Source organism: Trichechus manatus, unplaced genomic scaffold, assembly GCF_000243295.1.
Source record: "Trichechus manatus latirostris isolate Lorelei unplaced genomic scaffold, TriManLat1.0 scaffold00017, whole genome shotgun sequence".
NCBI lineage: Eukaryota > Metazoa > Chordata > Mammalia > Sirenia > Trichechidae > Trichechus > Trichechus manatus.
Genome location: NW_004443953.1, coordinates 7,341,938 through 7,367,639, shown reverse-complemented (window position 1 = coordinate 7,367,639; position 25,702 = coordinate 7,341,938). Strand labels below are relative to the sequence as shown.

The following is a 25,702-nucleotide window of genomic DNA, read 5'->3' as shown; positions in this document are numbered from 1 at the left end:
GCCGCCCGCGCCCTCCGTGCACAGCTGAGTCCGCGCCCGGCCGCGCCGGCCCCTTCCCATGCGGGCGGCGCGGGCCCTGGGAGGGGCGTCCGCACCCAGCCGCGCAGCATGCACTGGGGGGTTGGCTTTGCCTCGTCCAGGCCGTGCGTGGTGGATCTGAGCTGGAACCAGAGCGTCTCCTTCTTCGGCTGGTGGGCCGGGTCCGAGGAGCCCTTCTCCTTTTATGGGGACATCATCGCTTTCCCTTTGCAGGATTACGGTGGGATCATGGCAGGGCTGGGCTCGGATCCCTGGTGGAAGAAAACCCTTTACTTGACCGGGGGAGCTTTGCTGGCCGCAGCTGCGTATCTGCTCCACGAACTCCTGGTCATTAGGTGAGCCGGAGAGAGGGCCCCGCGCAGGGGCGCCGAGAGGGGCACCTGGCCAGGGCAGGGCTGGCGCGAGGGGGACCTGTGCCAGCCCCTCGGTCACACCGCCCAAATGCCCAAACGCCCTGCCCTTAACCTTTCCCCAGCGGCAGTCTTTGGTCATCTGGCCGCGAGAGGCAGTTTAGAGTTAACCGGAGAATTAAACTGGTACTGGGAGGGAAAAACGTTTGTCTCCCAACCTTTCGATACTAAAAGCAAAAATACTTTGGGTCGCTAGTCATTATCAGCAAAATAAGTCTATTATGAAATGTCTGTAGGAAAATTCTAAGTGCAATGTGTTTTCAACAGTAGAATTGAGCTCTTTAGAAAGACTAAGTTCCACTTTTATGAAATGCCTTATTTGTTTATAGATAATAATGCTGGAATATTAACTACTAACCTCATCTTTTACTTAAAGTTTAGTTCTCCACTATCCTCCCCAAATGTCAATATCCTGAAAAGACTGAAATTGCAAAAGCTCCGGAGCTCTGGGTCCCTGTTAAGGACGCATGCATGGCAAAGTGTGTGGTGTGCAGTTTTGATGCAGTGCTCACCTGGTTGCCTGGTTGTCTAGTATTTAAAGCTAATCACCATCTTCAGGTTTGAATGTCATTGGGAGCAGTAGGAGATCAGAAGACAGGACTAGCACATGGGCATTTTTGACATAACAGGAGTCGCCTCTTGCCGTAAACAGTTGCATCTACTGCTGCAGAATGTTTACAGGATTGACTAGGAAATATCAGAAAATGGAGGCCCCTGCTATTGGTACATCCAGCTGGACAGGAGATCTTTGTTTCAGTAGAGTAATAGCATAGGGTACTGGGAAGGCCGTTTGGTTGATATATCAGGGTTAAAATTTCCATGCCTTTGAGCCCTCAGTCACTGGAAGATTAGGAGAAGCTGAGCTGTTTTCAGTAGCTCAGAATTCCCTTCTGGCCAGTATTTTCTAAAGAGCGAGAACTGTGTCCACACTGCTTCTTTCCAGTGGGGGAATCCTGCATAATAGGTTGTAAACAAAGACCAAAGACAGGGATGGGTGACCTTTAACAGGCCCACTAGGATTCCAAGAGGGCATGGGACGGCTTATCTTAGGTAGTTTGAATATTTCCAGTCTCAGAGGGTCTCTTTTAGGTCTGAGGAAATGTATTGACTTTTATATTATTTATCCATAATTAAGAAGTTTTATTTTAAGCATGTTACATGTTTGATTCTGTCAGCTAGCAGGGTGCCTTGAATCTAGTTGAACCAAATAAACATTTTTAAATTGAATTATCTTTCTAGATTATTTTATATTTATGCCAGTTTCAGACTCTATTTCAAGTTAGGTTTCAAGCTACATGAAGGACTAAAACGTTTGTGCAGTAATTTAAATGGCAACTCAGTTGTTACTCAATTATATCCCAGTTCAAAGCTCTTCGAGGATCCTAAACCATGTGGCTTCTCAGCAGTTTTCCACTTTGTGGAGGGTGTGAAGTCATGGATTTACAGGACTGAGTCTAAAACATGTCTTAAATGACCTTGCAGAAATAGCGGGGGAGTTCAGAGCTAGTCCTAGGGAGCAGGCCCCGCCCTGGGAAGTGTGGTTGTGCACACAGAGCCCTCTGCCCACCGATAGCTCCTTCCCCAATTAGGGCACTTTAAACTTCAGCATTGGACACTTACTTGGATTAAGGTGTTTTAAGCTGTAGGTTTATTCACTTTTGTTTTTTGACAAATGTTTGTTGAATTGGAAAACCCTGTTATAATGCAAATAATAAGAATGTTACCCATTTTTGAGCACTTAGTAGGACTATGCATATAAGTGATTTACATGTGTAACTGTATTTGTTCCTCACGACTATCCTTTGAGGCATGATCCCCATTATATATAGATAAGGAAATTGAGTCTGAAAAAGGTTAAGCAGTTTGCCCAAGATCACACATGAGTAGAGTAGTAGAATCTAGATTTAAATCTGAGACTGTGTGTCTGTGGAGTCTGTACTTTTTTGCCACTACCTCCTAGGAAGTACCAATTCTGAAATAAGTTTTGATGGGGGGAGAGGAAGAGAAATGTAGAGACTTGGTCATTGCTCAGGGAAGACAGCGTGTGGTGGGGCCCTGCTGCGGGCACGGGTCATCCAATAAGCAAGGTAAGTACCTGCCTACCTTGCTTACCAGATCATCTGTAGTGAACGATTTCACATGGATTTCACCACTACAGATTAGTAAGTAAGCACAAGTAAGCCTGTGTTTACCTTGCTTATTGGGTCATCCGCCCCCATCAGGTATTGTAAATTTAAAAAGAGGCTTTGATTCTGTTGAAAGGTGCTGTGGGTTGAGAGAGAGAGATGCCAGCCATACCTAGAAGCAGAATCTTTGATGTGGTGAAAAAGTGTGAAATTGTTCGTTACAAATGATCTGGTAAGCAAGGTAAGCACTGTGCTTACCCTGCCTATTGGATAATCCACCCTTGGGCGGGAAAGAGGGGGTTTGAGTTTCTGTAGTCGCTGAGGGTGCAGGGGAATGAGGGAATAGGACATTGAGGAGGACTGAAGACTGAGGCTTTGGAAATTACACGATAGAGGCCGCCACTTAAGATGAAATCTAAGCTTCAATTGCCTGTGTAGTTTAGGCAACAAACAAACAAACAAAAACCAAAAAACCAAAATCTGAAATATGTAGCATGGAAAATACACCTTGAAATGGCTATACTGTCTGAATTCCCTGTTAACTGCACGCTTCTCACCACTACACTTGGTTTTTCTGCTGTATAGACTTAACCTTAATCTATGGCTATGTCTGGAAGCCCTGGTGGCTCAGTGAAAAAGAGCTGTGGCTGCTAACCAAAAGTTCAGCGGTTTGAATCCACCAGGCACTCCTTGGAAACCCTATGGGGCAGTTCTCCTCTGTCCTGTAGGGTCGCTGTGAGTCCGAATCCACTGAATGGCAGAGGCTGGCTGTGTCTACACAGCGGAAAGTAAAGTTAACAGGTGAGAATTATTTAGGAAGTTTAATTAATAATGAGTATAACCAAGGTAGGTGTTTTTGGTTTTAGGCATGTTTTTCCACGACAGTATTTTAAAATTAATGTTGACCCTCTACATTGTTTTCCCTGATTGGAGCTAGCTGTGTAGCTCTTAAATGCAATCAGGCATTTGTAAGTTTGTTGTTTGTAAATTGAATGATGAAGTAATGACTTCATTACCAGTAGCTCTCTTGGTCTTTTGGCAGATGAGTTCAGCATGTCCTAGAAAACAGTTAGGAAATCAAAGCAGCCCATGGGGTCATCATCAGGTCTTCATAAACTAACAGCTCATCAGCCATATACAAAGGCATGGTTGTCTATGATATCCTTAGCCAAGAGTAGGGGCTAGTCTTGATGCTCTAAAGGGGTTCCCTTATATAAATCTGATTATAAGGCCACTTTATAAACTATAGCTGTACAAAAAACAACCCACCGGGGCTTCTGATCCTAAGTTAGAGGTTCTTGACATGTGGAGGGAGAGCTCTGGAGCCAGGTTGTCTGGCTTCAAATTCAGGCTCTGCCTTTAACCAACCATGTAACTTTGGATACCATAGTAAACCTCGTGGTTACTCAGTTTCCTTATCTTAAAATGGGGGTGATACTGCTAACTTTCCTGATGGAGTTGATTAGATGAGTTAGCACATGGGAAATGCTTAGAGTGTGAATATATAGTGAGCGTTCAATAAAAGTTGGCCATCATTAGCTGCTAAAACTTTCATCAGAAGATCCTCTAGGCTTGAGTGATCTGAGTCAATTGTTAAGAAAATTCACTGAGAAATTGCCCATTTTGGTGTAGTTTAAATGCTTAAGAGTTTGGGAACTGGTATTATTACAGACTCGTCTTAAATTGGTATTCCTTGGGCAAGTTATTTAACCTCTTTGAGCTTCAGTTTCCTTATCTATTGTAAAGTATAGTATGATATACTAAATTTAAACTATAACAACACTCACTCTGTAGTGTTATTGTCAGAATTATATAAGTTAATATGTATAATGTATATAAAGTCATTCGTATATGCTTGACACATAGCTAGCATCCATTCTTATTATGCCATGACCCAAATTAACCATTAGAATTAGACCATTTTGGCCAATGGAGCAGGGGCTTTTATACTTACTCTCTCCTTTCAGTTCTTCAATTTTTGCCTGGAAAATTTGCATAAAAATACCCCTTTGTGAGTTGAATTATTTGGCTGGCCAAAATCAGTTAGTTAATTGTCAGATCAATAGTTGTGCTCTGTAGGAACACAGTTCTAAGCAGGTTCTTGACTTGGTAATATCTGACCACCCAAACATTACCATCAGAATGAAAACCTATATTTTATAGTGAGTATTGCCAGAAAGCAGCAAATATTTTAAATTTTGACTTGAGAGGATCAATATTTTCAGAATATTTTTAACTCTGTAAGTCATTTTAACTCTTTAAGTTGAAAAGGCATTCAGGTGCTTAATTCTCCAAAAGAGTTTCTTTTACTAAATAAAGATGCTTCAGTAAGTTGAGTATCTGTGTGATGGTTATACAAAGAGCTTGCCATTGCTTGGGTAGAAGTTGTGTGGGATTAAACTGGGAATGATGGGAGGGAACCAGAGGCTCAGGAAGATTAAGGGGAAGAGTAAAGTTTATTTGACCAGGAAATGTTTAGGTAGAATGAAAGATGGCAGTGTATGAGTGGGACTGTGCAAAATGATGGGATTTTATAGTTTAAGGGAATAAAACCACATCTCTTTAGATGAGAATAAATCCCACCACTCTTAACATAGTGCTTGATAGCTCACCAAATATTTACAGATACTACCTTATTTAATCCTCACAATCATTGATGCAGAATTGGTACTGTCCTCACTTTCCAGGTGAGGAAGGTGGGGTGGTTCAGGGTAACATGGCCAGTGAGCAGCAGGGCTTGGACTTGACACCAGGTGTCCAGACTTGGAATCCAGCTCTCACTCTGCTACATGGTGGCTGTTGAAAAATGGTACCCAGGAAAGTCCTCCCCACCCAAAAAAGTAGCCAAAGGAGAAGATGGCTATGTGGCTGAGATAGAAGAGGCAAGGGTACTAAAATATATGATGTGTGATGAAAGTGGGGACCCTGTGAAAGCAGAGATGTGAGAGCAGAGAGCCCGGAAGTCACCGCAGGTGAAAGGCCAGATGAGAACACAGGCAGGTTGGAAGAGGAACCAGAGTATTCATCATGGATTTTCTGCAGACCTTGGTCATGGCAGAGCACGTCTGCACTGTTGTTCCTGGGTCCTGTGGATAAATACACTATTTTATGATACAGTCTAGTGGTCAAGAAGGTAGGCTCTGATTACCTAGTTCAGTCAGATTCTGCCATTTACTAGCAGTGTGAATTTGGACAAGTTAATCCTCTGCGCCTCAGTTTCTTCATCTATAAAACACGGGTAACAACAGTTCCTACCTTATAAGGTCATTGTGAGGGTTAAACGAGATAATACCTATGGAACACAAGCCAGACAGTAAGCACAGAATGTCATTTTTATCCATCCACCTTATCTCTGTCAGGTCAACATAGCCAACTGGAGAAGAGGTGGACGTGTACCAGAAAATATCCTTCTGGCTCATAAGCTACAGATAACAGAGGAGGCTGAAATGTGGCTACTTTTCTGAGCCCTTGTGGTCATGGACTGTCGGAGTTTGTAAAGTTCTTGTGTGTGTGTGTGTGTGTGTGCGCGCGCACGCGCATTTAAATCATTTATTTTATTTTTTGTTGTTGAGAATATACAAAGCAGAACATACACTAGTTCAACAATTTCTATATATACAATTCACCGACAGTGGTTTCATTCTTTAAGTTGAGCAACCATTCTCACCCTCCTTTTTTGAATCGTTCCTCATCCATTAACATAAATTCACTACCCCTAAGGTTCCTATCTAATCTTTCAAGTTCCTGTTGTCAGTTTGATCCCCTGTAGATAGATCTTAAAAGAGCACAATGCTCAAGGCAGATACTCTTTACTAGCTAAGCTAAACTATTTTTTGGTTTTAAGAAGACTTCAGGGGATATTTTTGGTTTAAGGTTTAAAGATTATTAGGGCAATAGTTTCAGGGGTTCATCCAGCTTCTGTGGCTCCAGAAAATCTGGATTCCAAGAGAATTTGAAATTCTGTTCTGCATTTTCTCCCTTTTGTTCAGGATTTTTCTATAGAATCTGTGAACAGAATGTTCAGTAATCGTAGCTGGGCACCAGCTAGTTCTTCTGGTCTCATAGCAAAGGAGGCAGTTATTCATGAGGCAATTTGCCATACATTCCATTTCTTCCTCCTATACCTGACACTCCTTCTTCCTCTGTTGATCAGGTGAATGGGGTTCTCTTCTATTTTGACTAAACTTGCATTCCGTAGGTTTTTCTGGGTGAGGTGAGCCCCAGTGACAAACAGATCTGGTTGTACATTGAGGAGTTCCGGCCTAGAAGCGTCTTCTCAGGAACTAAGGCAACTGAATGTATAACGCATGGATTATTTATTTCTGTTTTGGTTTTGACAGGAAACAGCAAGAGATTGACTCCAAAGATGCTATTATTTTGCATCAGTTTGCAAGACCTAACAATGGTGTTCCCAGTTTATCTCCTTTCTGTTTGAAAATGGAAACTTATTTAAGGATGGCTGACTTACCCTATCAGGTATATATTGCAAATATGTTTTATTCGCATGACAGCAGTATCTGTTAGAGGAGGTAGTATTTAATCTCACACAGTGCAACTAGCATGCTCTTGGTGTCAGAGGGGATGGAGTATGAAAGCAGCAGTGCCTCGTCGTTAGGAAGATGGAAATACTTGATCCAGGGTCTGTTTTACAAAAGGATATGGAGACTCTTGAGGGCTTCAGGGCCATGGTATCTTCCCCCTACGTAGAGTATGCTTTGGTTAGTAGTTTGGATAGGCCTGTTGTCTGTGTCGTTAGTTGCTGTTGAGTTGATGCAGACTCAGGGCGACCTTGTGTGTGCAAAGTAGAACTGCTCCATAGGGTTTTCAAGGCTATGACTTTTTGGAAGTAGGTTGCCAGGCCTGTCTTCTGAGGGCACCTCTGGGTGGGTTTGAACTGCCAATCTTTCAGCTGTTAGTCGAGCACTTAACCATTTGTGTCACCTTGGGATTCCTGGATAGGTCTACTGGGTGTTACTGAAGATGGTTGTGCCATTGTCTGCTGTGTTATTTCCTTTAGGTTTTTATTTATTGATAGCATTATATTTTGTTTCTCATGAATCCCGGGGGCAGAGGCACCAGCAGGTCACTGAATAGATATATGTAGATTTTGTGAGAGGTTTTCCATAGTGCTCTGAGTTCTTTTTGAACACGTGGGAAACACTTGCTCATTTCAGCATTAAAGAGTGAATAGAGGAATATACTTAAACGTATAAATTTCTCTCTCAGCAACACTTTACCTGTGTCTCACAGATTTGACATGTTGTGTTTTCATTGTCATTCAGTTCTATGTATTTTTAAAAATTTATCCTGTGTTTTTCTTTTTAACAGAGTTCCAGCCTGATGGAATTTTTTAAGGCTTTGATTTTGTTATTGATTTCTAATTTTATGGTCAGAGAAGATAGTCTCTGTGGTATCGGTTCCTTGGAATTTACTGAGACTTCAGCCTCTTGTGTCATTACTTTTTATAAATGTCAAAAATAATTACATATTCTCTGCTTGGGTGTAGAGCCCTTTCTATATTTACTTGCTTGAGCATGTTTAGTGTATTATTTATACCTTCTATATTTCTGCTTATTTTTTGTCCACTGTTCTAGCAGTTTCTGAAGGGAATGTGTTAAAATATTTAAGTGTATTTGTTGATTTATCTCTTTCCTATCGTTGTGTCTGTTCTTGCTTTGTAGAAGAGTATTTTTATATTTAAGATTATATTGCTAAGTTTGTATAATATGAAAGAGTATATCTTTTACTGTTTTTTTCCCCAGTATATAGCATTCCTTTTTGTCCCATATGAATCTTTTAATCCTTGAATTCTATGTTATCAGATAGTAAGATTGCCTCTCTAGCTTTCTTTTGGTTCATATTTGCTTGAGATATCTTTCTCTACCCTTTTGTTTTTGGCTTTTCTATATTTTGTTTTATGTTTGTCTCTTGTAGGCAATGCATAAGTTTTATCCAATCTGAGAGTTCTTTAATCCATTTACACTTGTTAGAATTATTCTTTTATTAGGACTTATTTCAAACATTTATTTTATATTCAAGCCAGGCCTGATAGTGTCTTTATTCTGCCCTCATATTTGATAATTCGAGGTTTAAAGTTCTTTTCATTCAGTGCTTTGAATATATCACCCTATTGTCTTTTTGCATCAATATTGCAATACAAAAATCTGATGTTGATCTGATTCTGCTTTCTTTTTCTCTCTGGAAGCCTCTAGAATTTGCTTTTAATCTTATTATTCTTAAATCTCACTATAATGTACCTTGATGTGGGTCTTTATGTATTCTGTTTGGTCCTTTATGAACTCTTTTAATTGGAGGCCTTTCATCTGTTTTCATTTCTGGGGAATTATTAATTTTCTTTATATATTTCCTCTTCTTGTTCATTTTCCCCCTCTTCTTCCCTCCCTGTTCCTTATTATCTGCATACTGGCACTTCTGATTTTCTTTTCTATCTCTTTGAATTCTATCCCTTAATTCCTTTTTGCTTCTTTCTGGGAGAATTCCTCTCTCTGAGCTTCTGTTGCACTGCTCTGTTCTCTTCTTGTGTTCATCATGCTATCTATCTCATCTGTTATGCCCTTTAGAGCCCTGGTGGTGCAGTGGTTAAGAGCTCGGCTGCTAACGAAAAAGGTCGGCAGTTCAGATCTACCAGCTGCTCCTTGGAAACCCTATGGGGCAGTTCTACTCTGTCCTATCGGAATTGACTTGATGGCAAGGGGTTATTATGCTCTTTATTTTTTTATATTCTTCTTCTTAGTATTTCTACTTGGCCTGTATTATTAATCTCTTGCTTTATCCCTTGGAGGATATTTATTATGCTAATTTAAGTTTGTCCCAATAATTCTGCTTTATGTTATATGTATTCAGTCTGTTGCCCTTCTTTCATAGTAGTTGTATTCCTCAAGTGTCTACTTATTCTCATCTGAAAGCTTCTGTTTACCATGGACATCAGCCTCCCTTCCTGGGAATTTGTGCTGGGCAAGGGCTAAAGCCTAGACCCACATTTGTGTTCCTCTAACAGAGTTTAAGAAAAGGAAGTGAGCAAGCCTCAGGCATTCCAGAACCGCCATGGTTTGTCTGGTTTGCTGCCACTCCAAATGGCTCCTCTCTTCAGCTTTCATCTTGAAGCTCTTACAAAGAACAGTATTGGGAGGAGGTGGTCTTTCTAGATTGTAACAGACCTGCTGGGAGATGGGAGGGGGAGGGCTCCTCACCCAGCCAAGCTTTTGACGGCCCTGATTATGGTATTACTCCTCTGACTCCTGACTTCCCACGGCTTGTGCTTTCCGAGCCAGTTTCTCTCTGGGAGCTGGATGGCCCGAATTACATCCTCTTCGCTTTCCTAAGTGCTATTGCAGAGGTCCTCTGGAAATATGGTGGGGTGGCACCAAATCTAGACTTTGGGTTGGGGGATCAGGGAGAGCATGGGAGTGTTTGAGGAACAGAAAGGTGTTCTTTTGACTGGGGACTGGAGCGCAAGGGTAAGTGGAGAGAGAGAATCAAGGAGGTTATGCAGGACGTCGTAAACCAGCACTGGAGGAGAAAATAGCAAACAGTACTAAAAGCAGACAAAGCTTAAATGATCTAAATGCACTGGATCAGATTTGGAAGATCATCATTCAGCCTGGTGTTGGCAGTCAGCACTTGAAGGAATGTGGTACTGAGAGGCTCATAATGAAGGAAGAGATATTGCTACCCAGCTTCTGCCTGTCTCTGTTCCATCTGCGCTCTTGACCAGAATGCGTTTTTTAGCCATGACGACTTTGGGGCAGCTAGGGCCCAAACCCTGAATTTTGTGCTCTGCAGTGCTTCTTGTGCTCCTCCCCCATGATGAAGTACTCCTGCTATTTGCAGCAGCTGTAGTAGCTGCCAGGCTCTTCTGCCCTTTCCTTTCTTTCCTTCAAGCCGTCAAGGCCAACTGCTGCAGACCTGTCTTTATCAGCCTCCTACCTACCTTCGTTCCTGTTTCAGAGCAGCTGCCTTTAGTGTAACTGGAGCAGCAGAGCACCCTACTAGCTGTGGAGGCTGAAGCTATTACAGAGTTCTTGGAGAAGGAGAGGGGCCCCTGGGTGGCGTAAACATTAACACACTTGACTGCTAACCAAAAATTTAGAGGTTCAAGTCCACTGAGAGGCACCTGGGAAGAAAGGCCTGGCAATCTTCTTCTGAAAAGACAGCCATTGAAAACCCTATGGAGTACAGTTCTGTTCTGACACACATGTGGTTGCCCTGAGTTGGAGTTGACTCGATGGCAATTGGCTGGCTTGAGAAAGGGGAAGCTCATCCCCTTCCAAAATAATTATTTCTTATAAGCATGAGGTCTCTGTGAAAAATAAATGCAGGGAGTATTCAGGAGATGGCAGAGATCCTAAGTAGAAGGAAATGGTTTGGTGGTTTAGAAGGGGACACTCTGTCTGCCCAGGGTGCCCTGAGCACCCTATATGGGGAGCGAGGGCTTGTGTTGATACAGGTGGTGCCCGGGAGGCGCACAGAGCTTGGTTATTGGACACGTCTGCAGAGAGGTGTTTTGTCCTAGCCCCAGGGAGCTCCACCCTCGGCTCCTTCTTTGCCCTGTGCCCTTTAAAAAAGATTAAAATGTGGTGTTCCTAAGATCATGCTCTTATATTTGAAGCTTTTTTAATTTTTTGACCTAAGTGAGACTGGAATGACTATTTGATGACCATTAGTAGGAACCCGCAAGCCTTTTTAAAAACAAGCCCAATGTAGTGGACACAGTTATTTTAAAGGCCAAAAATCAAGATATGAATACTGGTGGCTCATTTTTATTTTATTTTTATTTTGTAATAATTATAGATTCACTGGAAGTTGCAAAAATGTAAAGGGAGGTTCTGTGGATATAATCAATTTTTTTAAAAAACAAAAATAGCTTTATTGTTTTCTCCGATCACATATAAGTGACATGTGCATCTTATAAAAATTTCAAACAATACAAAAAATGCAAATGGAAAGTAAAAATCACCTGGCATCCTACTATCTAGAGATATCCATTCCTTGGTATTATCGAACAATGTCTGAACTGTCTACTTGTATGAAGTATGAAGAAGAGTTTGTAATAATCTTACTAATTTAGGCTGTGTAGACCACCAAGAGAATTGATTCAGATTTAAAAATCAACTTTGGGATCTAAGTGATCCAAATTTACTGAGAAAAATGATTGTATAAATGGAATCATTACCACAGAATCTGCTCCATCAATGTGGCTAAGATCTTGACTGTTTTCATGTAGTAGGCAGCAAATGTCACTCTGTAATTTTTTTTTTAATTGTGCTTTAGGTGAGAGTTTATAGAGCAAATTAGTTTCTCATTAAACAGTTAATACACAAATTGTTTTGTGACATCAGTTGCCGACCCCGCGATGTGTCAACACTCTCCCCTTCTCTCCTCTGGGTTCCCTGTTGCCGTTCGTCCAGTTTTCCTGTTGCTTCCTGCTTTCTTGTTTTTGCTTTTGAGCTGGTGCGCCTGTTAGTCTCGTATACATGATTGAGCTACGAAGGTCACTCTGTAATTCTAAGTGTTCATAAAATGGGTGAGCCCCCCACCCCACCCGTTTCTGGGATCAGGGTCCTCTGAGACACTGTAAACTTCCAGTATGCGTATGAATCAAAGGGGAACTTGTCAGAAACACAGATTTCTGGGCCCCCTGTCCAGGATTCTGATCCAGAGGGCTTGGCTAGGGCCCAGGAATCTGCATTTTTGGCAGGCACTGTAGTTGAGTTGCTATGAGTCAGAATTGAGTCACTGACAATGGGTTTGGTTTTATGGGTAGTTGAGTCTGATATATATACTTTGTTACACCCAAGTGTTACAGTCTCTGGAATCAGTTGTTTACAGTGTAGTGGTCTTAAGCATTATTCAGGCATAAAATACTGAATTTAAAGTGAGGTCTTTGGTCAATAGCCTAGTCAATACAAGCTTCATCATGGTTTAATTTCACTTTTTGGATTTTTGGATTGTTCATTTATTATAACTAGACTGACTATTATCAGGATCATTTAATACCTTTTTCTCTCGGGGGTTGGGGGGCTGAGGTTCTATATTTTACAATAAGCCAGAGCCCAAGATAACATCTATGGGAGTAAAGCCATATCTTCCTGTGAGATAATTCATCCCCTACTTTTTTTCTAAAGTAACCACTTAGTCTCTTAAAACATTTATGTGAAGAACTCATTCACTGGAATAGTAAGTACAGTCACTACCAAACATAAGGTTGCAATGTTTGTTTCTGTTAATCATACAGTGAAATATAAATACAACATTGTTTTTCTCTTTTTAAAATTTACTCTGCTTAGAACTATTTTGGTGGAAAACTGTCTGCTCAAGGGAAAATGCCTTGGATTGAATATAATAATGAAAAAGTTTCTGGCACAGAGTTCATAATTGACTTTTTGGAAGAGAAACTTGGAGTGAATTTAAACAAAAACCTTGGCCCTCATGAAAGAGCTGTCTCCAGAGCAGTGACCAAAATGGTGGAGGAGCACTTCTACTGGTGAGTCGCCCCGGGCTTGGGGGCGGGCGCAGCGCACCTCCTGTCCACAAACTTTCCAAGTAAACCCCAAGGTCTGTTTCACTTTTTAGACACTCGTCCCACCTTCTCAAAACATTTCTGTGTTAATACATTGGGATAAGAAGGAGTCAAAGTTAGGACTGTTAAGTTGCTAGATATCTAGACCAGAGATTGGCAAGCATTTCCTGTACAGGGTCAGATAATTTTTAGTCTTTGTGGGCCATCTGGTCTCTTTTGCAGCCCCTCAACCCTGCCTTTGTAGCAGGAGAGCAGCCATAGACAATATAAAAATGAATAAGTATGACCGTGTTTCAGTAGAAGCTTTTCTTATGGCCATTGAAAACTGAATTTTATATAATTTAGAATTTTATTCCTCTTTTGATTTTTTTCAACCTTTTAAAAATGTAAAAGCTTCTTAGCCTGTCAGCTGTAGTTTGCTGACCCCCTGATCTAGACTGGAGCTCACAGAGGTGCGGGGGATACTTCATTCCTTGGGCTCAGGAATATTTATGAATAGAAACCACTGAACTAAAGTAATAAATAGAAAATGAAGCCAGGATAGAACTCCTAGGTAAAATAAATTGCACGCCCCTTGGTGAGATTACTGTCAGTTTTCTTTAGATAACAACAGCTTCTCTGTGTTACAGAAGTAACAGGCTCCTCCTTTCTGGGGTGTCTTTTCCCTGATGGCCTGACTGTAGTTTGTGTTCCCTAAGTTTGATGAGTTGCCCCTGTTCTGCGTTGCATTGTGCTGGCTGTGACACCGTAAGTTAAGCAGACACGACCCTTGCTTTACAAACTTATTGTCACGTGGGCTTTTTCCTTTTTCTTGCATCCATTTTCTGGAGTTTCAGCATCTTTTTCTACACCCCAAAAGATGAGAGTAGTTTTCTCCCTGTTTCTGCAAACTTCTCTTGTTCTGAAGATTTAATTAAGAATTAAACACACTTTTTTGGCATCGATTGTTATTCCTGGGCCAGGTGCTCCCTCAGTAGCTTTTACTGCACCTCCCCCGCCAAGGAATAGACTCAGTGTGGGGTTGATTGTAGAGGATTCTTCCCCGTGGTCTCTGTATTTCATCTAGATAGCTCTTTCTTTAATGGAAGACTTGCTGTTTCTGTCTCTTGTTTTTAAGTGATCCTTTATTTTTCTTCTTTCTACTTTCAGTTCTTGCCTACTTTACTCTAGGGCTGACCTGAAATACCATTTTCTCCCCACCTGCATCATTATAGAGGTGAAGGGAGTGGGAACAAGGAGAGAACTAGGGGAGGGCTGAAGCAGAGGTACAGATCTGTGTGGGAGTAATCACAGACTCAGTGTTACGGAAGTGAACCCGGGTCTTCTTACAATATGGATGGAGAACTGCTGGGCTTCTCATCTTAAGGAGTGCAGTGTTGCAGTGTGGATAGAAATCCATGACTGGTATGGTGTGCTTAGCTTCTGGGAAAAGCCTTGCTTGCCAGTCTCCAGTCCTAGCATTGCAGCAATTGAGGGAAATGAAGAACCAGCATAGGGCCACCCTGACCCTCTGTGTCTTCTGTTGATGCTGCCTTCTGCAGCACTAGCTCATTTGATTGATGGGCCCATTGATGCGGGGTAATTTCGATTTGTCAGCTGCCTGAAAAAGAAGCTGAAAGCCGCATGTTTTAGTTGGTGCTTTGGCTACCAGTCTATAATTTCGGTAGTGGTTCAGAAAGTTTATATTTAGGTTATAAAGTCTTTGATCCAGCAAGATTCCAAAGTACCACCCATCACTGCTTCTTGCTCTGGATGTGCATGTCATTTTATGTTTACTCACTGGCAGAAGTTCACTTCCTCTCCATTTCCCTCCCCTCATCCCTGAGCTAGTACTTGATGGGAGGCAGGTCTTGGATGGGAGCAAGGAGGGTGGTTGTGGGTGAGAGGCAGGAGGAAGAGTTGGGAGGTGGTGCCTTGGTAGGGAAGAATTTTATTTTACAAACCACAGATGGCCAAGTGCTTTAAGAGCTGCTTGGGTCTTATGTAGCTGTTGTTGTATGCTGTCGTGTCCATTCTGGCTCATTGTCTTAGTCATCTAGCGCTGCTCTAACAAATACCACAGGTAGATGGCTTTAACAAAGAGAAATTTATTCTCTCACTGTCTAGTAGGCTACAAGTCTAAATTCAGGGCATCAGCTCCAGTGGAAGGCTTTCTCTGTTGGCTCTGGAGGAAGGTCCTTGTCATCAATCTTCCCTTGGTCTGGGAGCATCTCAGCACAGGAACCTCAGGTCCGAAGGACACGCTGTGCTCCCAGCGCTGCTTTCTTGGTGGTATGAGGTTTCCCCTCTCTGCTGGCTTCCCTTTCCTTCTTATCTCTTGACAGGTAAAAGATGGTGCAGGCCACACCCCAGGGAAGCTCCCTTCACATTGGATCAGGGATGTGACCTGGGTAAGAGTGTTACAATGCCACCCTAATCCACTTTAACATAAAATTACAATCACAAAATGGAGGACAACCACAGAATACTGGGAATCATGGCCTAACCAAGTTGACACATAGTTCTGGGGGACAAAATTAAATCCATGACACTCATAGTGACCCTATAGGACAGAATAGAACTCCTTATGGGAGCAGGTCACCAGGCTTTTTCTCCCACAGAGCCTCTGGTGGGTTCAAACCACCAACCTTTTGGTTAGCAGTGGAGCACTTAACCATTGTGCCACCAGGGCTCCTTCATATGTAGCAGACTCTTCTAATGATAATTTTATTTCCTTAGTTGACTTTATAAATTGAAAAATACTTTTTTATGGTTAACTGTTACTTCTTATTTGTGTTTACTCAAGGATTACTGTATTTTTATGTAAATTACGTGGGCCTTCTATGTGTTTGCCAACTGCGCCCTCCCGCTGCGAGATATTTTCGTAAGTGCACTGTCTTAGTTATCTAGTGCTGCTGTAACAGAAATACCACAAGTGGATGGCCTTAACAAACAGAAATTTGTTCTCTTACAGTCTAGGAGGCTAATAGTGTGAATTCAGAGTGCCAGCTCCAGGGGAAGGCTTTCTCTCTCTTGTTGGCTCTGGGTGAAGGTCCTTGTCATCAGTTTTCCCCTGATTGAGGAGCTTCTCAACACAGGGACCCCGGGTCCAAAGGATGCATGCTCTGTTCCCGCTGCTTCTTTCCTGGTGGTATGAGGTCCCCCTGTCTCTCTGCTCGCTTCTGTCTTTTATATCTCAAAAGGAATTGACTGAAGACACAACCTAATCTTGTAGATTGAGTCCTACCTCATTAACATAACTGCCTCTAATCCTGCCTCATTAACATCACAGAGGTAGGATTTACAACATATAGGAAAATCACATCAGATGACAAAATTGTGGACAGTCACACAATACTGGGAATCATGGCCTAGCCAAGTTGACACACATTTTTTGGGGGGACACAATTCAATCCATAACATGAAGTCTGCTAATTTTTTTACAGCATCATGTAACAAAATTAGTATAGTGGCACTTACGAAAATACCTTGTGGGAGGGAGGGGGAGGGCGTGGTTGGCAAACAAACGTAGAAGGCACATGTTATTTGCATAAAAACACGGTAATCTGAGGAAAAATACTGAAGCTGGGAGGAAAAGTCTTTATTGAGAGGAAATTTCCAAGTAATGTAACTAATTCTCCCCCAATTCTTTAAATCCCAAGTAGCAGAAAGAAAAGCAAACCCTTCCCTGTCTGTTTTATAAGGCTCCTAAACCTTTAGCCAGTTTCTTGCTTTGGGGAGACCGTGCTAGGGCTTTTCTGAGAGCTCTAAATCCCAGTGAAGAAAACGTCCTTCCTCACCTCACACGGGAAGGAAAAGCATTGGCAGAGAATCCCTGGTACCCTTCCCTCCACATCCTCTCCTCCCTCCCCTGTTCTGGTCCAGAGATCACACCCAAAATGTGCATCCATGGCCCAGCAGAGGGAACTACCACAATAAGGAGGAAAACATTTCAAGTGTGAGCTTTCTGTGAGATCTTGTTAAATTCTGACTGTCACTGTGGGCGACGCAATGAGCTCTAAGGCTGTGTCTATACTCGCAGAAGTGGAAGGGGCAATCTAGTAAACCCACCAAACCGATTTCATTATCTGGAGTTTTCACATGTGTTTATTTTGACCTGAAACTTTAAGAATATCCCACTTCAGGTATGATTTTCTGAAAAGCAAAGGCAATAGAAAGCATTATTATGTAGCATCACATGATTCTGGGTCTGCTTTAGGCTTGTTTGGATAGGCCCACTCAGTTATAAAGTGGTTTTTCTTGCTCTTGAAATCCATACATTTATTTTCCACTTTCATGTAAAAGCTGTTATTGAAGATGAAGGAGATGGTTTTGTATTCCCTTTGCATCACTGAATGCTTAAGTTAGATCTGATGCAGGGAAGCCCATATAAGGGAAGTCAGAGAGACACAGGGTCAGATTACTGGAATGAAATTGATTTTAGGTAACAGAAATTACAGCTTCTTCAGTGTGGCATACTGACCCCTTGGGGACATCAGTGAGTGTCTTAAGAGTCTTCCATCCCCATAAGGAAGTGTGCCGGGGCACCACTGTGAGACCCTGTAGTCATGACATTTTCACCCATGACAATATAGGTACTAGAACAGTGAATTCAAGTTCACTTCTAGGCTGGTCATAGGTTTTAAATTTCCAGTTTGTCGTTTTGGTAAATGGGGGTGGGGGTGGGGGTGGAGTGCTTTACTAAAGTGACTTACTCAAGAAGCTCTCTTCTAAAAGCCAGGAGACTCTAAAGCCAGGAAACACATCAGTTCTGTTGATGTGTTTCCATTTTCTTTTCCCCCAGCATTGGATGCAGTGAGGGCTCCTGTTTGGAGGGACTATTCTAAAGCTCAGGAAACTTGGTGAAGTTGAGAATGTAGAGGACACTCAAATGATTCTGAGGTTGTGGTATGGCATGGCGAGAGGCCTTCTCAGAATTTGGGAGTCTCTCGCTAAGACTCATTCATGAAACAGTAGTTTGCCACAGTATTCCACGTATTAATATTTGTTTCTACTGTAGGCCAGGCATCATGTTAGGTTGTAACTAGAAATACTGTCATTAAAAGATCAAAGACTGGCTTTTGTTGGTCTGTCTTCTTGAGCGCCGTATAAAAATGTTTGCGCAGGTGTTATTCTGCTGTTCGGATGACTAAGATAATCAGTCTTATTGAAAACAAAAAGAAAAACTCTTTGACCCCATTTTGCAAGAGAGATCAGATATATCAGCTGTGATAAGGAAAATGTTTCCCAACTTCCTGAAATAGGTTCTCAGAATGATAATCAAAACCCAAACCCACTGCGGTAGAGTTGATTCCAACTCATAGCGACCCTGTCGGACAGGGTTTCCAAGGCTGTAAATCTTCACAGAAGCAGATTACCACATCTCTCTCCCGTGGAGCAGCTGGTGGGTTCGAATTGCTGACCTTTTGGTTAGCAGCCGAGCGCTTAACCACTGCACCAGCAGAGCTCCTTCCTTCAGAATGAAGGATTATTTTAGTTGCTTAGCCAAGTCTAGTTTCCAAATTGGCCCTCCCTGTCCCCTATCCTGCAGTTAATAATTCATGATTCCTTGTGCAGCGAGCCTTTTCCCAGTGGAGAATGAAGAGCTGCGAATCCCAGAAAACAGTGGCAGCCCTTCTTTATTCTCTGTAGGCGCTTTTCTCTGTCCATTTTTCTATTTAAATGTGTGTCATCTCTTAGAAACACCACTTTAGCAGTAGCTGGCTCAGGAGCAAAGTCTTTTTTCATTCAATCAATAATTCATTCTTTCAGCAAACTTAATGAATAAAACGAATAACTACTAGTGGCTAGGGAGTGTGCTGGATGTTGGGGAAGCAAGGCAAATAAGACTCTGTCCCTGTCCTCACAGGCTGGAGAAGAGACACCGATTCTTCGTAATGGTCAGTGCTGGGGGAGAGTTTGAAGAACTGACAAAAGGCAGCCAGTACCAGCTGGAGAGAGGAAGGGAAGGCTTGCCAGAGGAAGTGGTGTCACATGGAATCTAGGGATAATCAGAGTGGTGAGTGAAGGTCCTGGACAATAGGGAAGATTAGGATATCCAGGCTGAGGGAGCAGTATCTGCAAAGTTTAGAGGCAAGAAAGAGGCGTTTGGGAAAATCCATGCAATTCTGTATGCTGGGATATGGGGCTGGAGAAGGGTCAGGCCATAGAGGGATCAGACCATGGGCTGGGGGGCTGGTGTACCATGCTAAGGAGCTGTGGGAAGTTAATAAAAGACTCTAAGAAGCAGCATGATACAGTTAAATTTGTGTTTTAGGAAGCTCTTAGTGGCTGTATTGGAGCCCTGGTGGTGTAGTGCTTAAGTGTTACAGCTGCTAACCAAAAGGTCGGCAGTTCAAATCCACCAGCTGCTCCTTGGAAACCCTATGGGGCGGTTCTACTCTGTCCTATAGAGTTGCTATAAGTTGGAACCGACTTGACGGCAATGGGTTTTAGGTTTTAGTGGCTGTCTTGGGGCAAATAGATTTCTGAGGGGGCTAGAAGGAATGTCAGGAGACCTGCTAGAAGGCTACTGTCCTCATAGCTGAGGAATAATGAAGGGTAGAACTACAGTGTTAATGGAGTTGGGTAAAAGGGCAAATTCACAGGGTGTCTGACTGTCAGGCAGAGAGAGGGCAGTGAAGAATAACTCCCAGGATTCTGACTTGGGTGAGGTGAAGCAAGTTTGAAGTTTTGAAGGAAGTGAAGATGATAAGTCCAGTTTTGAAAATGTTTGTTTTCAGTTTCTGAGGATTGGCCACATGGAGTCCGTGGATCTCAGGACAGAGATCTGGGCTGGATATATGTTTGGGAGTCATTGGTTTGAAATCATGGCTGTGAATTAGATCACCCCCTTAGTGTGGAGTAAGGAGGTAGGAGGAATGGAGATCTTGGGAACATGTAAGAGGTGGGGAGGAAAAGGAGGAGTCCTTGAGGTAGGCTGAGAAGGAGACACCTGAGAGGTGGGAAGAAAAGCAGTAGAGATGGAAGCCAAGGAGGAGGTCCAGCAAAGAGGTTAATAGTGTCAGATGCTGCAGAGAGGTCAAGGAAGCTAAATACAGAAAAAAAAGTTTCTTTGGATTTTGCAGCAAGGGTCATTGTTGACTTGGGCAAGAGTGGTTTTGGTGAAATGGTGGGGCTTGGAGCATCCTGTGGTGTTGACCAAGTTTTCTGAAAGCTAGGTTGTGACAGGAGGTGGATACTTGGTTGTAATGGTGTGTAATGTGTTATGTTGTGTTCTACTCGTAGCAATTGATTTAGGAATTCATGAAACTCTTGTTTCCTTTGGTATTAAAGTTTAGAGTGGAAGAAAAGAGAGAGTGGAATGCTTCCCCTTCCTAGCACTGACTTTATAAATATTTCACTGGCTTGACCCTGGAAGACCCTACTTGGTCCTCATTTGTTTATTTTCCCTGAAACAGGTCTACAGTGTTGGGTCTGGGGAAGGAAACAGAGGAAGAGAAATCAAGAGCAGGCAGGAAAGAGAAGAGAGGAAGACTGGACAGTTTCTGAAGTTACTTCCAACTGCAAAATTCTGAATCAACCCAGTGTTCCTTCTTTTGCATCCTACATTCAACCTGCTTATGCAGGTGGAGAAACTTAACACTGTTGCTTGGATGGAATCTCCTCCTTGCCTAGCTATGTGCCTCAGAACAGCTGCCTCTCCAGTCCCGACCTGCTACTCTAAACCAACATTACTCTCTTAAAACTCTTTACCCATTGCCATGTCTTCATCTTCTGCCTCGTTTCCTGCCCTACAGAGGACAATGAAGTAATCAGGCAGGAACTCAACCTCTCTGTAGCTCCTAATCCCTTGCAACCTCCTCCTCCTCTCCATCTCAGAGAAAGAGGTGTCCCTGCTTCTCTGTAAGCTGGCCCTTCCTGCCTTGCTTTCTTATCATCTAACTTGCCCTTAACTGTAGTGTCTCCAACACCGTTCATCCTAGAAGTGTCTTTTTAATCATATTTTGTTGTGCCTAGAAGCTTCTTTAGGTGACCTTATCTCCTTTCATAGCTTTAAAACTACCATCAACATGCTACTACTCACCAATTCTTTATCTTGAGTCTAAACCTATCTCCTAAGTTCTCAACCTTTTGGACATCTTTACTTGGGTTTCCACGGGCACTTCAAATGCAGGAGGTTAACTGTTCTGCTGCTGCCCAAATATGTTTCACCTTGTGTATTCCAGTAGTGGTCAATGGCATTATCATCCCCACAACCTAGTGGATGATTCACTCATTGTAACCCACCAATCTAGGAGAAAATACCCAGTTTTTCCTTATACCTAGTCTTTTATATCCCTTGGTCAATAGACCCTGTTTCTCCTATTTCAGTGTTTCTTCTATGTATTCCCTTTATTCACCATCTGCTATGCCATTGCCTTAATTCAGTGCATCATTTCTTGCGTGGTCTTCTAACTGGCCTTCCTACCCCCAGTTTCTCCAACTTCCAGCTCTTCCTTTACATCATCACAAACTGGATTATGTTTCTTGTCTGCTTAAAACCTCTCAGTGGTTCACCTTTGCATTTGGAATAAAGTTCAACATCCTTGACATCAGGCCCTGCTGATTTGATCCTTGTCCACCCTTTCAGCCTCCTTTCTCACTAGCATCCTCATATGTATCCCGTACCCAACCCAGCCTTACTGAGGTTCTTGCAGTTTACCAAGCAGCCAGTGCTCTTCATGTACATGCCTTCTCCCTCTGCTCTGCCTCGTGAAGTTCTGCTCACCCTTCAAGATCAGATATGCTTTTGATAGAGCCCGTGTAATTTGTCTACAAAGAATGTATTTTTTTTCCACATCAACCTGTCAGAGCCAGCACATTCCTCTACTCTTTAGATGCTTCCTGGATGCTATATTTACTTAGTCATGCTCGGCTTAGGATAATTTAGTTTTATCCTCAGACCATTGACCTCACAGTCACGAATGGTGTAAAACCCTTATCGTGAATTTAGATCTAGTACAATTAGAATGAAAGTGCTGAATTATTCTAATGGAATGTGAAAATTGCCACTTCAGTTACTGCAGGTGTAAAGAGAAGTGCAAGTAGAAAAGCATTTAGTTTGCATGTTTGTATAGAATTTACTGAAATTAATGTGAGATATTTTATATCAAAAGAGCCATTGAGTGCTCTCACTGTACACATTAATTAGCCACCATTGCAATGTACTGTTTCCTCTTTTCAGCAAAACCCATTTCTTGATGCCTCAAGTACTTTATATCAAGAGGTGTACAAAGGAGAGAGAAGACTTTCCTAACACAATTTGTAGGCCTTCCTGAAAAGGGTAATAAGGAAGAGTTACGGTTGCAATACGGAGTGTGTATAGGACTTTTCAGAAAAAAACAGAAATGCTTCAAAAATTTTAGAGTTAGCTTCTGTTTCTTTTTCGTTTTCTATTTTTAAAGAAGAGGCCCCTCCAAAGAATAGAAATATAAAGTGAAGAAAATTTCAAGGCCTTTTTCTTTTTCTGCTTTTGTTCGTTTTTGTTTTTTGTTTTCCTTGTGATAGAGAATAGCATTTCATTGTAGCTGCAATTCCACTGTCATCCCTTGTGTTCTCTCTGTTAACCTGTTTTTCCAAAATGGCCATTAACACTATTTCAACCAGCACCAGGAGTAGAGGTGACCTCCCATACGTCTTTTATTGCTCATGATGTGGAAAAACTGAAATATCTTATGCCTGGATTCCCACTACTACATTCTCTTCAAAACCCTCTTAATTTTTATCTACCAGCGCTATTAGCCATAAAAACATTACTGCAATTGCACAGGTTCAGAGAACAAAATCGGCAAAAGCCCGGGTATTGTGGCCAGCAGAATGCACAGCCAGTGAAAAGCTGTATAACCGTCCATAGACATTAAACAGGAGCACCTGGATGGATGAGTTTGCCGCAAGATGGGAAAGATGATTCCACCAAGTTCCTTTGGTTATTTATACCCTGTAGAGTCCTTGGGAACAAATTGAAGCAGAGAGTTGACTTTCTGAGAGTGAATCATTTATGTAATAGTTATAATTTATGTAATTTATAATAAACATGAACAGGTGTACCCATTCCCTAATCCTCTGTCAAAAAAAGGCAAAAAGTTGCTTTAAAAAAAAAACTTTTATATTATGAAATATAAAATGCACATACAAAGCATACAAAATAAAAATATGCAGCTTAATTAATGAACACAAAGCATATACCTGTGTAACCATCACTTTGGTCAAGAAAGAGAATGATGCCAGCACCCCAATTATTACCTCCTCCAGCCCTATTCCCCCATAGGTACTATTAACCCTACTAAAAGACTTCTAAAAGTGGGTTTCTACTTGTCTTCAGTGGAGTTGCCTCAGAGAAAGCAGAAGCATGGCATTGGGAGGCGGGAGATGGGGGGGAGCCTGAGGGAGGGTACCGGGAGAGGGTTGGTGACGTTGTAACAAATGGTATCGTTATCGGAATATTTTACGGTTTCTTCCGCAGGCCTTTATGTCTAGGCATTGTCTAGAGCCTGTTGTAATATCTGCTATGCAGATTGCTCTTTGTAAAAGCTGGAATTATTCAGTACCTCCAGAGTGCACTAAATTCTGAATGACTCATTCAGAAGTGATTCTGGAGGTGATATGTATCTGATGCACAGTAGTAACTTGTTTCCACACAATTCCAGGACGTTAGCTTATTGCCAGTGGGTGGACAATCTCAATGAGACCCGGAAGATGCTCTCTCTTAGTGGTGGTGGTCCCTTCAGTAACCTGCTGAGGTGGGTTGTGTGCCACATAACGAAAGGAATTGTGAAACGTGAGATGCACGGTCACGGCATTGGCCGCTTCTCCGAGGAAGAGATTTACAGGCTGATGGAGAAGGACATGCGGTCGTTAGCAGGGCTCTTGGGTAATGTACCACGCCTTCTGTTCTTTATTTTATATGCTGACTTTCTGCATGATTAGTAAAGCACTGTTTGTGATTTACCATTTAAAGTTTTATTTGGGTTGGTTTCTTTGCTTTCACGTGTAGGTAGTAGTCCCACCTTTTAACCATATCCTCTAATTTCCAGGAGCATGTGTTTCTCAATGACTTGCATGTGACTGTTTCTAGGGCGGTGAGGCCCCATGTGACCAGAGTATGGACCATGGTGTGGCATCACTACCTAGCTGTAAGCAGTGCTGGCGTTTCTGAATGTGTTGTGAGGGGGGGTGATTTTGAGCAAGGAAACTCTTCTATTTATAAACAGGTTAGGGTTGAAAGGCTGCTTCTGAGCATATCTGCTCAGAAGATGGGACTGTGCACCTGGCGACATCAAGTTATGTTTGAGAGAGATACCGATGGTGCTGACCCATCTCGTGCTCAGGCAAACAAGTGCTATATTCTTTCCCCTTTCATTTCCATTTGTAGTCTTGGGTTTCTTCTTACTAGCATGTTATAACACTGTCTGTTTTTGGATTTACTGCACACATCGGGTTTAATTACGTTTGGGAAACCCCTCAAAGAGAATCCCAGAGCAGCAGACATCCATGGGCTGGTGAGGGGTTGAGTAGAATGGCATGCTCTTGTTCATCTTGTTGACTGGAGGTTGCCTGGGCTGACATGGTTCTGTGCTGAGACTTAGCTATGACAATTCAAACACAGATCATTTGAATTTAGGAGCTGCTATGTGTGAGTGGAGCCCTGGTGGCACAGTGGTTAAGAGCTTGGCTGCTAACTGAAAGATTGGCTGTTCGAATCCACCAGCTGCTCCTTGGAAATCCTATGGGGCAGTTCTACTCTGTCCTGTCGGGTCGCCATGAGTCAGAATTGACTCGACAGCAGTGGGGTTGGTTTTTTTTTTTTGTTTGTTTGTTTATGTGTGAAATGATGGCCTACTAACGTACAGGGTGCCACGTCCGCTACGTGACAGCAAATACAGACATAAAACCTAGCCTTTCGGCGCTGCTGATGTTATCTGGGGAAGGTTGGTTTTCATTGGCTCTCAGTCGGCGACAGTTACTTGCAGTCTCACCCTCACCCCTATTCTGGAGTACGTTAGGTGTCTCACCTCCTCTAGGACGTGGGGTTTGGAATTTATTTTGTTGAAACCCACCTAGTGCCATAGGAACTGGGGGCCATGTTGGATGTAACTTGCCTCCCACAGGGTGTACCAAACCAAAAACCCATTGCTGTCAAGTCGATTCTGACTCATAGTGACCCTATAGGACGGAGTAGAACTGCCCCCATAGAGTTTCCAAGGAACAGCTGGTGGATTCGAACTGCCAACCTTTATGGTTAGTAGCCAAGCTCTTAACCACTGTGCCACTAGGGTTCCCCCTGCAGGAAAGGTAAAATTGCATTTTGGACTACAGCCATTGTGGCAGAGATGGGCAGAAAGTGATGGATATATTTTAGAGGCAGAATTGACAAAAATTTAGTGATTTGATGCGTGTGTGTGGTGATGGAGAGGGTAGGGGTCAGAAATAACCAGGTTCTTTTTTTTTTCCTTTTTACTGTTGTGCTTTAAGTGAAAGTTTACAATTCACGTTAGTCTCTCATACAAAAATTTATACATACATTGTTATGTTACCTAGTTGCTCTCCCTATACTACGACAGCACACTCGTTGCTCTCCCTATACTATGACAGCACACTCCTCCTTC

At 42.4% G+C, this 25,702-nt stretch overlaps 1 protein-coding gene across 1 annotated transcript in view; it reads left to right on the top strand.

Moving 5' to 3' along the window:
* The first annotated feature begins 6 nt into the window (after nucleotides 1–6).
* Nucleotides 7–25,702, top strand: part of FAXC (failed axon connections homolog, metaxin like GST domain containing) — a 57,119-nt gene continuing 31,423 nt past the window's right edge. Inside the window, exons 1-4 of the mRNA XM_004372411.2 lie at nucleotides 7–374; nucleotides 6,916–7,051; nucleotides 12,883–13,079; nucleotides 23,744–23,967. Of these exons, the coding sequence (XP_004372468.1) occupies nucleotides 109–374; nucleotides 6,916–7,051; nucleotides 12,883–13,079; nucleotides 23,744–23,967 (823 nt within the window). The 5' untranslated portion in view covers nucleotides 7–108. The remainder of the gene's footprint in view (nucleotides 375–6,915; nucleotides 7,052–12,882; nucleotides 13,080–23,743; nucleotides 23,968–25,702) is intronic.